The 15,138-nt window shown below is 41.9% G+C and overlaps 1 protein-coding gene across 1 annotated transcript in view; it reads left to right on the forward strand.

Moving 5' to 3' along the window:
• The window catches only part of ctnna1 (catenin (cadherin-associated protein), alpha 1), a 114,902-nt gene that overhangs the window by 85,824 nt on the left and 13,940 nt on the right, over nucleotides 1-15,138 (forward strand). The window contains exons 14-16 of the mRNA XM_071531498.1: nucleotides 2,375-2,485; nucleotides 5,770-5,951; nucleotides 13,574-13,679. Coding sequence (XP_071387599.1) covers nucleotides 2,375-2,485; nucleotides 5,770-5,951; nucleotides 13,574-13,679 — 399 coding nt within the window. The remainder of the gene's footprint in view (nucleotides 1-2,374; nucleotides 2,486-5,769; nucleotides 5,952-13,573; nucleotides 13,680-15,138) is intronic.

Below are 15,138 nucleotides of genomic sequence, written 5' to 3' on the forward strand. Positions count from 1 at the left end.
TAACTTGTATCTAGAAGCACCCTTTGCTTGGCTGAACTGTCCTGTCCATCTCTGAGTCCAACAAAATATGAAAGCCTGCAAATCAGCTGAGCTAAAAGCTCTGTAAAACAACTACTCCAAAGGGCATGTCCACACACGCACGCGCGCTCTCTCTCCCCAGCTCTGTACCACGCTCACGTGCACACACTGCTCAGTGGGCTACTCTTCAATCGGAACAGACAAGTGTGTGGTTGGGGCTACTTAAGATAGACAGAGTCTTTAACCTCTGTGAGTGGAGCACTGGCAGCCCATGTTGGACGTCCCCTGGATATTTGACAGGCGGACAGAACCCTCTCCCACCTACAGCGACATCAGAGAATACGCCTCCCAGACATCAAACAAACTGTCTCAAAGTCAGGGAGCTGCCGACAGCGAGATACAGGGGGCAGCTGTCGCTACCTTTTGATTTGTACAGTGCGTCACAGCCCAAGGTGATTTTGCCTGCTCTGTCCAAAATTAAAAAAAAAAAAAAGACCACCTACTGCTCGGCTCACAGAGGGTGGGTGCAGAGTGTCACAGGAAGAATAAAAATGGTGGATACCAGAATGTGAGTTCGATACAGTACATTTCGATACCAAGTGTATCTAAAATTTCAGTACTTCTCTGATACCACAGTAAACAAGAAAGAAACCATCAGGCAATGTCACAGAGCAATCACTGTGCTTTAGCCAGAAGTTACTGGAGAGGACCATAACTTCAACATCACTAACTTAAATAACTCAGCATCTCAACTCTTAACTCTGTAATGATAACAGATAACCAAATAAGTATATCTAGGACTTTCTGAAAAATGTGCAGCATCATTTTTGACCAGAAGAACATAAAATAAACGGAACACAGCATCAGTATTTAGCCAACTTTGGCTTTGTTGTTACAGTATGTACATGAGTATGCCTACTGCTAAGTAGCAAGTCAAATAGTTCCTTATTTTGCTCCTGGCACCGGTTTTCCCAACCATTTTTGGTGGACTGGGATTTAGTTCAAAGCATAGTGGACTGTTTGACACTGCTATATTTTCATGTTTGAATTTTGCGCTAACCGCTACAGTCCACTGTGAAAAGACAGACTGCAACTCAGTCTATTCCAGTATTTCTTCTTCCTCTCTTAACTATTCCAATCCACATGCCATCCACATGTATCCACCCTCTGTAGGTGACACTGAAATGGAAATTCAGCTTAAAGTACCAAATGTTTATAAAATTAAGTATTGAATAAAATATTTTGCAAATCAAAGTAATATTGAAATTTCATTTATCGTGACAATGCTACTACTATCCAACCCCTTTGTTTAACTGCAGGCTATCTTTGTCACCTCTCTAGTTTCCCATTGGGCAACCACCATGGACTATCATTTCTGAAACTCCCACGTTCACAGGTTATCTGTTGCACAGGCCACAGCAGGTGATATCTCTGCGCCACTGAACAGCATTGTCTGGGTTGAAAGAGATGCCTATGAGTCACTACTGCTTTGTATCTGAAACCATACCCCCTTCTCCCCTGGGAACAAGAGCATCTCTATATTCCATAAAGGAGTGTAAGGTTGTTCAGAGACCTTCAGCTATTTTTAGATGTGAGAGCTCCAAATCCATTACAGAGGGGAAGTATTGAGACAGTTGGATAAGCACAAGTAGCGGCAGAGGCGTGATAATGCACCTTTATCTGTCCACATCATCTTCCCCTTGCCCGTATCGCCAACAAATACATTTTCCTGTCAGTCAGTTTTATATTTTGCTTTAAGCATGACCTGCTAAGAAAGACTTTCCTTTGCATGTGAGTATTTATGGTTAGTAATAGTTGCTCATGGCTTGCTTTGCATTCAATGCTGGGAAGGGGTTAAGGATCAGGGATAAAGTAACAGTACACTATAAGAGCACCACTCATGCTTCCCTCTCCTCTCTACGGATAGCAACGACAGATGGGAAATCTGATTGAAGCGTTTTACTCCCAATATGCTTCATACCAGCTCGTACCTCCATTTTCCCTCTCAAAATGCACAGGCAGCACATTACACTTGATTTACAAATTCATTTACAGTTTACAGTTTCCTGTACCAAGCTGTGGGAAAGAAGACATTTATCTGATGCTGCCCTAGCTGGCAGCGCCAAGGCATTTGTCATAGATCATAAGCAGGCTGGATTTTAACCGTGCTCAAATGGCTCTTTTACACCAACATATTTTTTTTTCTTGTCTGCTCCCATCCAACTACTTTCTTCCGTTCTTCCCATCCTCTCTGGCTTCTCTCTTGTCTTTGCTCATCTACTTCTGTCCATCTCACTCTTTCATCTGTCCCTCCTTCATTTCCCTTCCTCTGTCCCTTTCTCCCACTCACTTGCAGACTCCAGAGGAGCTGGATGACTCTGACTTTGAGACAGAGGACTTTGATGTTCGCAGCAGGACCAGCGTGCAGACAGAGGATGACCAGCTTATTGCCGGCCAGAGTGCCAGGGTGAGTTGTCCATTGCTGCACAGGCAATCAGCAGGCACACCTTGTACTGTCCTGTCCCGGGCTCCCTACACATACAGAATATACCCTGTTAATGGCTCTGGCATCTTCAGTTGTGACATGACATCACATGTGAAGAATGTTCTATCTGAATGAAAAATATATTCTCACTGAAAGTGTACAAATTTAGTATTTATCATATAGGAAATTGGATTTTTCAGTGGCTTAAGGAGCAGATCTGTACTTGTAGATGTTTAAACATTCTCATAAGCTTGCCTAATATCCTTGAGCTATTGAGTTGAATTTTGAACTGTAATCACTTGCCTCTTTGCCAATGTAGCCTAATCCTCCCACACATCAGTGTAGTGAGTAAATATGGTAGAATTAAATACCTGCAAGAACACTGCATTATCTAAAGCCATTTAATATCTCTGTTTTTTACCACTCTGCCATTGTAGACAAGAGGAGTAGAGTTTGTATTTCTGCTACAATGCAGATTCAGTTATGCTTCCCCCCACCCCCGACATCTCCCCCACATATACTGTTGACGAGTTATGTACAGTTGACCTAGAACCATGGCTAATGTGACCCTAGTATTCATAAAGAGCCTCTCCTCACGCACACGACAACTAGGTCTCTTATGTTGACATAACACACAATTGAATTTATGCATACATCTACTATACAACGTATGCCCTGCTCTGTACTTGAAGCCAGTACTATAGCTCATGTTGTTGTCATGCTGAGGCCCACATGCCTGCACTGCACGTAACAAAACTCACACTCACACTTTAACATTCGTAAAGCTTTACTTGCTTACCAGCATGAAATTTGATGTTGACCAAGTAATATTATATACCTTGTTTTCTTCAACATAGCTCAAACTTTGTACAAATGTGTGTTTCATAAACTTTTACTGCAGCTCCAGGTCAGTGGACTATATAAAACAAGTACACCTTATCTTTGCAAGCTGAAGTTGAAAGTTGTCCTTGGTGGTTTTTAAATAAATTCTGACTGTCATGTTTTATATGAGAGGTAGGCACAGTGGCTCAGTAGTTAGCACTGTTGCCTCACAGCAAGTAGGTCCCGGGTTTGATTTGTGGCCCTGGCCCTTTCTGTGTGGAGTTTGCATATTTGACCTGTGTTCCTCCGGGTGCTCCAGTTTCCTCCCACAATCAAAACACATGCAAGTCAGGTGGATTGGAAGCTCTAGAGTGTGTGATTGTCTATCTGTGTTAGCCCTGCAATGGGACGGCAACCTTTGCAGGATTTCTTCATGCCTTTTGCCTAATGCATACTGGAATAGGCTCCATGACCCTTAATAGGAATAAGCAGATCAAGGCAATGAATGATTATTTTATATACATATTAACATTCCGCCCATCGTTTGTGACTTTTCTCTCTTTCTAATATTGTTCTCTAGCAAGGACTTCATGCTAATTGTTTTTTGGATATAATGTTCTAGTCTTAAAGTGGATTTGGGTTGGTATTTGATATGTTGAATGTGCAGGTCAGGCTTTTTTAGCATACAGTGGCCCATCTGAAGAGCCCCTCGGCACACAATAGGCCTCTTATTGTTGGCCCTCTTCCTTGAGGAGCTGAAGTCAAGTGTGACTCCAAGCTCTTGTCAGAGAGCTTCACTCTCATTAGTCCTATTGTCTTGAGTGGTTGTGCTGTGCCATAGCCAACTTAATGGGCCAGCATTGTCATTATGTCTGTGTTCCTATTATCTGTAAGATCTCCTCTCTCTTGTTACCACACAGCTTTAACCTCTTTTGACTTCCCATCCAATTGTAACTTAAGAGGCCAATTTCCTAAATGTCTTAAATAATACGCAGGACTGAATTCCTCTGAAATTTTCACTCCTTGTAAGAGTGGAATGGTCCCTCATTTCTATGCTGTTTGTACGTTTAGCCCACAGAAGACCAGCTGACTGTTGGGTTAAGTAGGGGTCCTTCATCCTTGAACCACTGTGAACACCCTTATTTAAACTTGGGTGACTCTAGAGAGAATCCCTATTTACCAGTAATAGCATGAACGTTCTTGCTGCTGTATTTGAGTTTCTACCCTTAAGTATCTGCCCACTTCGGCCTCACAACCTCATTCATTGAATGTCTGATTGCCTGTTGGGAAGCTGCCCTTTAACCGTCCACCTCAACAGGATGAGTAGAAATAAAGTGCTAAACACGTTTGCACAGGATATTAAGTACTGCTAAATAAATGCCCTTCTATTGATCTCCTTTAATGGCCAGAGGCAGAGTGAAATAAATGTATATTTCTCCTCACCCATCTGACCAACCTCCTCACTCTTGAGCTCTGCAGGCGTTTTGAACCCATCCTTGATGGTAGGAAATGAAACTTCTAATGATTTTCAGTCCCCATTTAACCAGGGCCAATCAAGGAAATGTTCACCCTAGAGGGTTGCTGTTTATGACAGTTATTTACAGGGAGGACATTACTCTTCAAGTAGCCATTGGTCACTCCCTGAAGAATGTCATTCCATGTCAACATGCTATTTATCTATTTAGGAAAATTTTCAGCAGTATTCAAAAACAAGTTTTTCCTCACAAACCATAACTATGAGGTAAGCAAACGTTTATAGATGACTCAACTTTAATGGTAACCAATGATGTCCTTTATATTTATGCCAACAGTCCTTTTGGAAGAGTAGGTGTCGGCCTCTTCTAATTAACTTTTTCGCTCACCTGCCAAGGGCTGGTAAAAAAAATTACCAAAATTATTAATATAGAGTTCTCAGAGAAATATGTCACACTCTACCCATTTTCAATGTTATCTTTATAGGGATGGGATAATATATGGAAATTCAATATATCGGAATACAAAAATGTGACAGTATGTTTCGTGGGGCAGAAAAATGAATCACAATATTATTCTGCTGTAGTAATCACAAGCTCTCCTATTATCTTATGTATAGATCAGGTGCTTTGTAATTCATCATGGCTGTATCAAAGACTATATAACCAAGGCATTCAAATGCTCCTGTCTCAAAGTTAACAACCAGTGTGGCTGGTGACCCAAAAACAAATTTTACCAGTATTTGGCGGTTGGCAGGGGGTAATTCGGACCCTGAGAGTGCTGCTGTAATCTCATACAACATGATGCTCTCCCCCTGGCAAAAAAATACACAGAGCATCCTTGGAAGCCAGTGGCTATGATTTGGAAAAAAAAAAAGTAGCCTGGAGACACAGAAATGGCCCCAACACAAGTGTGCCATGTTCTGGTCCATTGTACTTACCTTCTATGTCTTTCCGTTATCCCTCCTCTAGGCTATCATGGCCCAGTTGCCCCAGGAGCAGAAGGCGAAGATTGCAGAACAGGTGGCAAGCTTCCAGGAAGAGAAGAGCAAGCTGGATGCTGAAGTATCCAAGTGGGATGACAGTGGCAATGACATCATCGTGCTGGCTAAGCAGATGTGCATGATCATGATGGAGATGACGGACTTCACCAGGTGAGCTTGGACCGACAACTTGGCCCACATCCAGACACCTGGTCTGGGGTGGGAAGATGTGGTTGTGTGTTTTGTGCGTGTAGACAGTCGAACACACAGCTTATGCCATTTGTTTTTCCCTTGCAACTGTTGACCTGAATGATACCCTATATAGTATTTATAGCTGATCTTTGCTAGCCTCAGAAGTCAGTCGGATGAAGTGTTTGTAGTCTCTCTGTGTGTTTGTGACTTCTCCATGGTGCTTTATTCACCCTGCTGATACGCATGTGTCATCTTAGTCACACCTCACATTGATATTCCCGTGGTTGTGCAATAGCAGCAAAATGCCTCCAGACAAAATGCGTCTTCAAGCTCAGCCCGTGTCAAACACAATCACCCAATAAGCTTACATTTGTTTCCCAACATTTGCCCATATCCGCAATATATTATGCACCCAGTTGAACACTACTGTTCATGCACCAACGCTCTTAATGTTCCTCAAGCTGCACTGTAGGTGGGATTTTGTTTTTTGATTTAGATTTTTTCCCCCTGTTCTTTTTCTGCAGAGCCATAAGCAATATGTCAAATTTCCCCTCTCTCTCTGCTACATGTGTAGCGGTGTGTGTGTAAATGTTAAATGGACAGGCTCTCTGAGCAGAGCTGCTACATGGTGGCCAGATTCACCCCTCGCTCCACTGTGTACACAGCATCTCCTATTAGAATGGTATTTATACAGCCTTGTTTCCCTCCTAACCAGTGTCTCTTTGTCGCTTCCTCATGCACTCCCTTCAATCAGTCTTGGGGTTCTTTGTTCTCCATTGTGTAGAAATCACAAATGAGCTTGCAGAATCTGACTTCAAAAACAGAATTCAGACATAACGACATACTGCCATGGCATTATGAGGCTTCGGATAAATTATTGCACTGTGCATGTGGACTGTTGTGTTTGTTTCTGAGCTGTGTTTGTATAAGGCTGAGGGCTTGCTGTGTGTGAATGTGTTCATGTCTGTACATGCATCAGAAAATCAACGGGGGTTTGTTGAGACAATAAGCCAGCAAGCAAAGAACCTCAGAACTCACTGTGAAGTATAAAACAGATTAGTCCATATTTTCGCTGCAGTATAGATGGCTCTAAAATATGCCTAAACTGAGAGCAGTTGGCGTTTCTGTGTTATTCAGGTTGGAAGCTGTGAATATCTGGCAAACATTTAACTTGATTCACACTTCGCTACAGTGTTGATTTCTATGGGGCAGCAGTTGTTTTGCAGATGTTGCCAGCATAGGGACTTCTGGATGAAGCATATTTCTCCCTGAAATTACCACTTTAAATCCAATCCCATATCAAACAAGCATGAATTTTTGTTGCATTACATTTTTAAGCACTTATTAGATGCTCAGGAGGAGCACCTCAATAAGAGAGTCCAGCTCTTATTGTCTGCCTAAAATAAAAATTCAAAAATGCATTTTAATCCAAATAATGTTGTGCACAGTACAAATACCAACAGGCTTTTTATTGTGGTGTCAAACTCAAGTGTCCGTGAGCACTGTCATGTTGCACCATAATCCACAGATGAGTGGAGGCCATGTTGAGCCTGAGTGTTTGACCTGTAGTGAGATAATTCAGCCAATTAGTCGCACTGTTTTTGTGCCAGCAAGACAGAGTGAATTTCACACTACTGTTTAGATGATGCCGTGTGCACACACATACACACACACACATATTGTGAAGACTGCATCCTTGCAAACTGTTGGGAAGTGCCACAATTCCCCACAGTTTGCAAAAATGCAGTTTGGGAAATGTGTGTGATAAGCATTTTAACAGAATTTTGTAGTATTTGATTAGGCTTGGCTTGATGTAAATTATTTCTGCAACTTAAGCATCTGATGTTTACAAATTTGATTAAATGATTCTTACCTGTCCTTTGACCAAAAATATTTCCCCTTTTCAGATGCTATATTCTTGGCTCAACTACCCAGCCAGCCACAGAGTATTTGTAAGCATAGGTGTTTTTGTTTTTTAGGCCTTCAAACTTCCTCAGGTGTATGGAGAGGTACAATACACTAGATAGATGTACTGAAAGTTTAAATGTCATGATAGGACAAATCGGGAAGGTTTCTGTCTGGATCAGTGGCCTGAAAAAGTCTTTTGAGATGTTGTAAAAATCACACCCCAAGACAGATGTTTTCTCAGTTCTGCGCTATTTCAGTAAGAAATTTAACTTGGCATTGTTTACTTTGCTAACGAGCATGTTTGTGCTGAGTCGTTTTTGTGCTGAGTCGATCCCTAATACGGCAGCACTCAATGTACAGTGCCTTCAAAAGTATTTAAACCCCTTGGGTTTTTCTGCATTTTGTGTTGGTCTGGATTCAAAAAGGATTAAACTAGGATTTTTTGATCACTGATCTACACACAATAACACGTAATGTCAAAGTTGTTGTTTTTTTTTATATAGAAATCTACAAATTACTCAAAAAGAAGCTGAAATGTTTTTTGTCAGTTAGTATTCACACCCTTTGCAGTGAGTTAAAGTGCATCCAAATTGTCCTTGAGATGGCTCTACAACTTGATTGAATCCACTTGTGGCCAACTAAATGATTCAACATACTTTATAACAAAGCACATAAAAGGTCCCACAGATGATGGTACACATCAGAGCAGAAACTCTACCATGAAGTCAGAGAAAGAATTGTGAGGAGGCATAACTGTGGAGGAGGGCATCAGACAATTTTTGGAGTGATGGGAATAAGAGCACAGTAGTCTCCATCATTAGGAAAGTGGAAGAAATATGGAACTACCCTGACTCTTTCTAGAGCTGGTCGTCTCATCAAACTTAGCAACTAGCCAGGAAGGACCGCGGTCAAGGAAGGTTACTAAGAAACCCACTGACCGACAGAACTACAGAGTTCCTTGGCTGCAATGGGAGATCTTGGTATAAGGACTACAGTCGGTGCAGAACTTGACAAATCTGGGCTGTAGGGCAGAGTGGCCAGAAGGAAGCCACTTCTGCAAAAAGGCGCATGGCAGCAGCCTGGAGTTTTCAAAAATGCAGTGAAAGATGGAGTATGAGGCAAAAGACTGTAGTCTGATAAAAATGAAATTTTAACTCTTCAGCCATAATGCAAAGTGCTATGTCTGGCAGAAACCGAGGAGAGCTCACCACCCATATAACACCACAGACCATCCCCAGCCAATTTGACCGAGTTAGGAAGAAGAGAAAGAAGTTGCCAAAAAAAAATCATAATCCCTGCCAGAGGTGCTTCTACAAAGTATGGTTTGGGGATTATTATTTAAATGAGATTTCTGTATTGCCTTTTTAAAAAAAACATGGAAAATTATAAAAATATGTTTTCACATTGTCATTATGGGTTATTTTGAGCAAATTGTTAACAAAAAAACGATTTAATTCATTTTGAATTCAGACTGCAACACCACAAAATGTGGACAAAGTCAAGGGGGTTGAATACCTCCCGAAAGCACAGTAAACATGTTGAGAAATAATATGACTGCAAGGCATCAAGTGTGAATTTAGGGTTCTGCCGCAGGCCGCCTCTGTAGAAAACTGTCTTTGTGAAAGGCTGTGAGAGAAAGGGCAGTTCTTAACAGAGGAAAAGGTCAGGTTTTTTTCTCTGACAGGCAGAGGAGTCCAAAAACTATCTTGTTTAAATGTGACAGAAGCTAAGCTCATTGGCATATCACCCGCGAATCCCTGCCATATGCAGTGAGTATGATGGTGTGTGTGATGTGTTTGTGCGTGAACATGTGCTTGTGCATGTGTGTACCTGATGCATTTGAATATCTGGCTGTGTGGGGTAATTATGACGCTTCTCTGGTATGGATTGGTTTGTGAGAGAAAATGTCTGTCTCAGCACGATAGTCTAGCTCACTATGTTTGTGTGTGTGTGTACTCGCATGTGTGTCTGGAGGAAGTGAGGGGACATTTCGACTGGCTGGGTGTATTTGTGTCTGACTGTATTTGTGTGGCTGTGCCTTTTTAAATATTCAAGTGAATTACTCAGAGGACATCTTGTGCCTAGCTCTGAGTCACAGCGGTAATGACGATGAAATGCTCCCTCTCCATCTTCATCTTTTTGAATGGGTCAAAGATCCTGCCTCCTCGGCTGTGGAGGAATAATATTAGAAAGCTGTGGCAGAGTTCAGAGTGCTGAGACAACCGTTGATCCGACTGAGCGTCCGCTGAATCCTACAAGTTTTGATTTGATCCTTTTTTACTCAAACGATCAAGAGAAGATAATTGCAAGCAGCCTTTCGCCTACTACATCTATTGTGCTGCATGTAAATAGAATGCAAATGATGCTGCCTCGCATCTCCAGCCCCGTGCCATGCATGTATTTTGATTAGATGGTACCAGCCGTGTATATATATTTTAAGGGGTTCTTGATTGCAGTGATATTTGTCTGTCAAGGTAACGGCTGCTTCTTTCTAGCCTTTACAATGTAAAGCACACCCAAGGAATTCAAATGAAGAAAACCTTTCACATGAAGTGCCCAATGAGGTGCCATCAATATTTGAAATACTGTATTTAAATGGAGAAAAGAAGTTGGAGGTAGAGAGAATTTTGATGCCATTGGAAACTGGTATTACTCTCAAGTAAAGGTATTAATTTAATTTGGTGCTGAACATATGCATTATAGAATATATTAAACAGTAGTTTTGTTACGTTTGCTCTTTGAGAAACATTATACCAAAATTTCCTCAACCTCTGGTTTTGGATGGACAGGGTTAATGGGACATGGTAAAAACAAATCATGATATCTTAACAGACCTGAAATGTGTGTTTACCCCAACTACACTTCCCAATCGGTCTTAAATAGTCAGACTTATAGGAAGTTGGCCCTTCTGTTTCCTGTGTGCTGCACTTTTCATCCCTGTCTGGTGTTACAGCAAAACTTGGTCTCAAAATTCCATTATTCGTGTTTTTGATGTTTTTGCGTTGATTGTCAATATCAGCATACCTGTCTAAAATGTTGCTTAGCTACATTGGCAAGTAAGATAAATAGCTTAAATTATCCTTACAAACCCTGACTTTTGCACTGCCTTTTTCCTCTGCCTTTACTGAAAGTCTGTTAGCCTACAAGTAAGCTGATGCAAACTCAACTCTTGATACATGACACAATCTAATTCAATGGAGTTTATTTAAATCCCTTGCACATTAAACAGAAATTGCAGATAGATAACATTAAGGTAATTAATTATTAAAGTGTATTCCTCTTGTTCAGCTCTCTTGTGCATTTCCTGCGGGGAAGCCTACCCATTGTAAGTCCCTGATTTCATAACCAGCTGAATTTCTTATCTGGACTATCTTTGAATAGCCGATGTTGAAGTTTGTGACTCAGTGAGAGAGGAGTAGCTTGTTTGTAGGCTTCCACACTTGTGACATGTTGGATAATCTATCAACAACAGTTGTGTCGGCTGAATTCGCTTGTTGTTAGCTTTATCTGCCTGGATTCTGCCTGTTAAATCATGTTAATCATTTAAATTGGAACGAAAGCAATATTTCCTAAATTATTCCATTACTATACCCACTGAGGACATGCATTTCAATTTTGTCTACAAATCAAGAGGAACACACACAACAGTTTTATAAATGGAAAAAAAGTTAACAGAATTAATGAATGAAGGCAAATGAAAAGGTGACTTCCCATTGATTACATAATTTACGCAGTTAGGAGAATGATTTGAAATGATTGCAAGTGCTTTGTATTTTTCTCAGTGGATGCCTGTGTGTGTGCGTGTAGGGGAGTGTGAGCGAGCCTACTTGGATACTTGTCTGTCTGACGATCTATCTTCCCATTATGTCTTCACTCTCACATGCAGCAGTAGCACATGGAAGGTCACTAGCTGGCTAATTCAGCCCACGCCCAAATTATTGCCCCCTCAACCTTGAGCTGGCACATAGCCTTGCCAAGGTTAATGCTGTTTGAGGAAATTGATCTGGGCCTCTCTCCTGACTTATCTGCAGAGAGAGTGAGAGATTCTTGTTGACTCCTACTTTGCTTATGGTTGTATGGTGGCTCTCATGAATAAGGCATGTGTGGCTTGGAAGCATGCAACATATTTGGGAGCCACCTGTCTTAGAGCATTCTGTGCTGTGGAGCGCTCGCCCCGATGTGGCTTACTCCCATCTGGAGTCCTGTGGCTGTCACCAGACCTGACATTCCCCCAGCCTCTCTTCCATGTATAAATCCACTATGAAAATCTGATAAGGGTAAATCAGGAGCCCCCTTGTCCCTCCCCCCTGCCTCCTTTCTTCCTCTCCCTATTGCAAAACAGTCACTATGCCACCAAGGGAGTGCTGGAAATATGGAGGAAATTTAGCAGTAACAGCACACTGAGTGCTATCCTTTTGCTCTTATGGTTATTGCATATTTAAGCAAGGAGTATTTTAACAGGAAATCAATGTTGGCTATATTTATGAGATGTTTTGACAGAAGTTTAATCACTGTTAAACTAAGTGTTGTGTTTGTACGGAGCCAAGCTAAGGCTGTCTTTTAGAGAGTTGTTGATTTCTCCTGTTTTTTTATTTTTATTTATTTTTTTCAAACCCATCACAATGCCCCCAGCTCTGTCTCCAGGGGTGGACCGGTCCCCAGAGATCTCCCAGTCTGTGCCGTGACGCATGGCCTCTTCCACGAGGACCCTGACTTGCTCCATAGCAGAGCAGCAGAGGGAGAGCAAGAGAGGGGAAGGGTTGGAGACGGGAGGGGAGGGCAGAGGAAGGGAGAGAAGAGAACACAAAATTCCATCTGTTCTGGGTTGGATGGCTCATTTTTTAGCCTGGAGAGAGCAGCTTTGAATCCAATTTGTGCCTCTTGCCAACTGTGTCCCAGAGTCCCTTGTGGGGGCACAAAGCTGGCAAATGGCTGACAAGCTTTACAGTGGGTTGGGTCAGGGCTGGACTGGCCTGTGTTGGGACTAGCTTGGTTTGGGTCATGGAGGGGGGTGGAAGTGCAGCATTAGGACATTGACCAGAGCTTTTGATTTGAGTTGGGCTCTCACTTCCTTCCAATTAGAATAATTTCTTCTTTCTGCCTTTGTCCACCTCTCCCTCTTTGTCCTACCATCCATGGCAGAAAATGACCACACAAATGAAGAGTGGGTGGTGTGTGTTATGTTGTTTAGACCATCTGGTTCTCCTCAGCCAATACACATGAAACCAACCTAGTTGCTTCTTAGCATTCTAACAAAGCCTGTGAAGCCGCTTGAATTAAAGGGGCCAAACAGGTTAACACAGCAGGATTGGAAAGGGGAATTTCTGTTAGGATCGCAAGCACATGGCTATGGCTCTGATGTTATGGCCTCCAGACTGAAGGCTGCGCCCCTGAGTTTAATGGGTTATAAAACGTTCACAACCCTGGCTGAACAAAACTGTGCAAGAGGTCTGTGTGTTTGTGTGTTTTGTGTGTGTGGAATTACCCAGTGTGCCCAAGCGTACACATGCGCTAGTACAGTGTTTTCATGACCTATTCCTATATATCACGCTTCTGTCCATACCTGTCTCTGACCGAAAAACAACCTTCGGAAAAAACGCAGCAGCTCCATGACTGAGATGCTGCTCTTGCATATTGAATGAGGCTGCAGTAGATCAGAAACAGTGAGTGATCTTGCCGCGTTTTTTTCCCAGGGGGAAAGGACCGCTGAAGAACACGTCTGATGTCATCAGTGCCGCCAAGAAAATCGCCGAGGCGGGATCAAGAATGGACAAGCTGGGCCGCACCATCGCTGACAATGTAAGTCTGAAATGAACCCCATCCCAAAGGGCTTGATGTAGTGACCCGAATATGTGTATAGAATTTTAGTTATTTGCCACTTTGACTCTCTTATATTGTGTACATGTGAATATGCGCTGTTAAAATGCATGATGGTGAGAGAAAAAAATACAGCACAGATGTTAAGGATAGTTGTAGGCAAGTTTGGTTTAAATCTCCTGTGGCTGCTGCCGGCGTGCTGTGCAGAATGATGTTAGAGTTTTCCCTTTCTTTAGCCTTGGCAATTAGCCTACCCACACAGATTTTGGTTTCTTGCTGATGATTTTAACATACATCAACATAAAAGTAATAAAGCTCCCTCAGTGGTACCCCAGCGGGACCAGTAGGTTTCACAAGTCCAAAATCCACAGGAATAGCCTAAATTCAAATATTTTTTATATTTTTCCTTTGAAAACAAAAGACTGAGCAGATTAATTGATGTTATCTACTGGTTCTATTGTGTATCTATAGAAAAAAGGACTTTGCACATCTTTGACTATTTTGCATGGAGTGAGTCTACAGTGGATTAATTAATGCATTGTCGCAGTACCCAATGAAATGTCCAGTAGAAAATACTGGCGGTAAATAATGGTCTATATACATGACACTTTGGGCTAGGAATAAGCTGTAAAAAGGGGGATAACCACCCAGATGTAATGTGTGAAGATAATGCCATTGGATTTGTGGAGCTAAGCTACTTTATTGGCTGAAAATGAGACATCTGTCTGTGTGTTGGCTACAGTAACATTTCATTATGATCTCAATTGCATTTCTGAATCTGCCAGAACAAGGCTCAGCTATGTTTGTACCAATCGGAACAGGCTCGATGAACTCGGCAAGTAGGACATCATTGTTTCAAAAGAGCCTATTGCAGATAGGACGGTTGCATCGCCAAATCGTATTTTCTGTTGTCATATTTGTCAGTTTGGCACAGACAGGCTACTAGAATATTGTCTAGCTGATTTATTAATCAAATTTATATATTATGAGACAGTAACAGAATGAAAAGGGTCTACACTAGGTCTTTATCACTGAGCCTGCTGTTAACTTTACCATTATGCGTGTTATTCATGAGACCCCCCCCCTTTTCGGTCTTAACCAATTCCTTTCTGGATCAAACACTGCTCTCCCTCTCATTGTCCCTCCATCTCCCACTCCCCAATCCCCCATTCCATCATCTTTCCACATCTATCCTTTACCCCAGAGACTATGCTACTTGACATAGGGAAACACACATTCAATTATCCATGGCCTCATATTTCACTTAAATACTTGCACTGTACCTCTCCTCTGGGAGACACTGTACATGATTTATCCCCCAACTTATTCATGTACCACCTCTTAGGCAGAAAAGAGGCTCACTGGCTCCGTGTCTGCAATATGTATATATTTTGTTGTTAAATCACGGAGGAGTTGAGTTGTGATGTTTGCAACAAGACAC

Source organism: Centroberyx affinis, unplaced genomic scaffold (assembly GCF_046629955.1).
Source record: "Centroberyx affinis isolate AG114_WGS23_722 - 3 ecotype Tasmania unplaced genomic scaffold, CSIRO-AGI_Caff_v1 ptg002087l_1, whole genome shotgun sequence".
Classification (NCBI taxonomy): Eukaryota; Metazoa; Chordata; class Actinopteri; order Beryciformes; family Berycidae; genus Centroberyx; species Centroberyx affinis.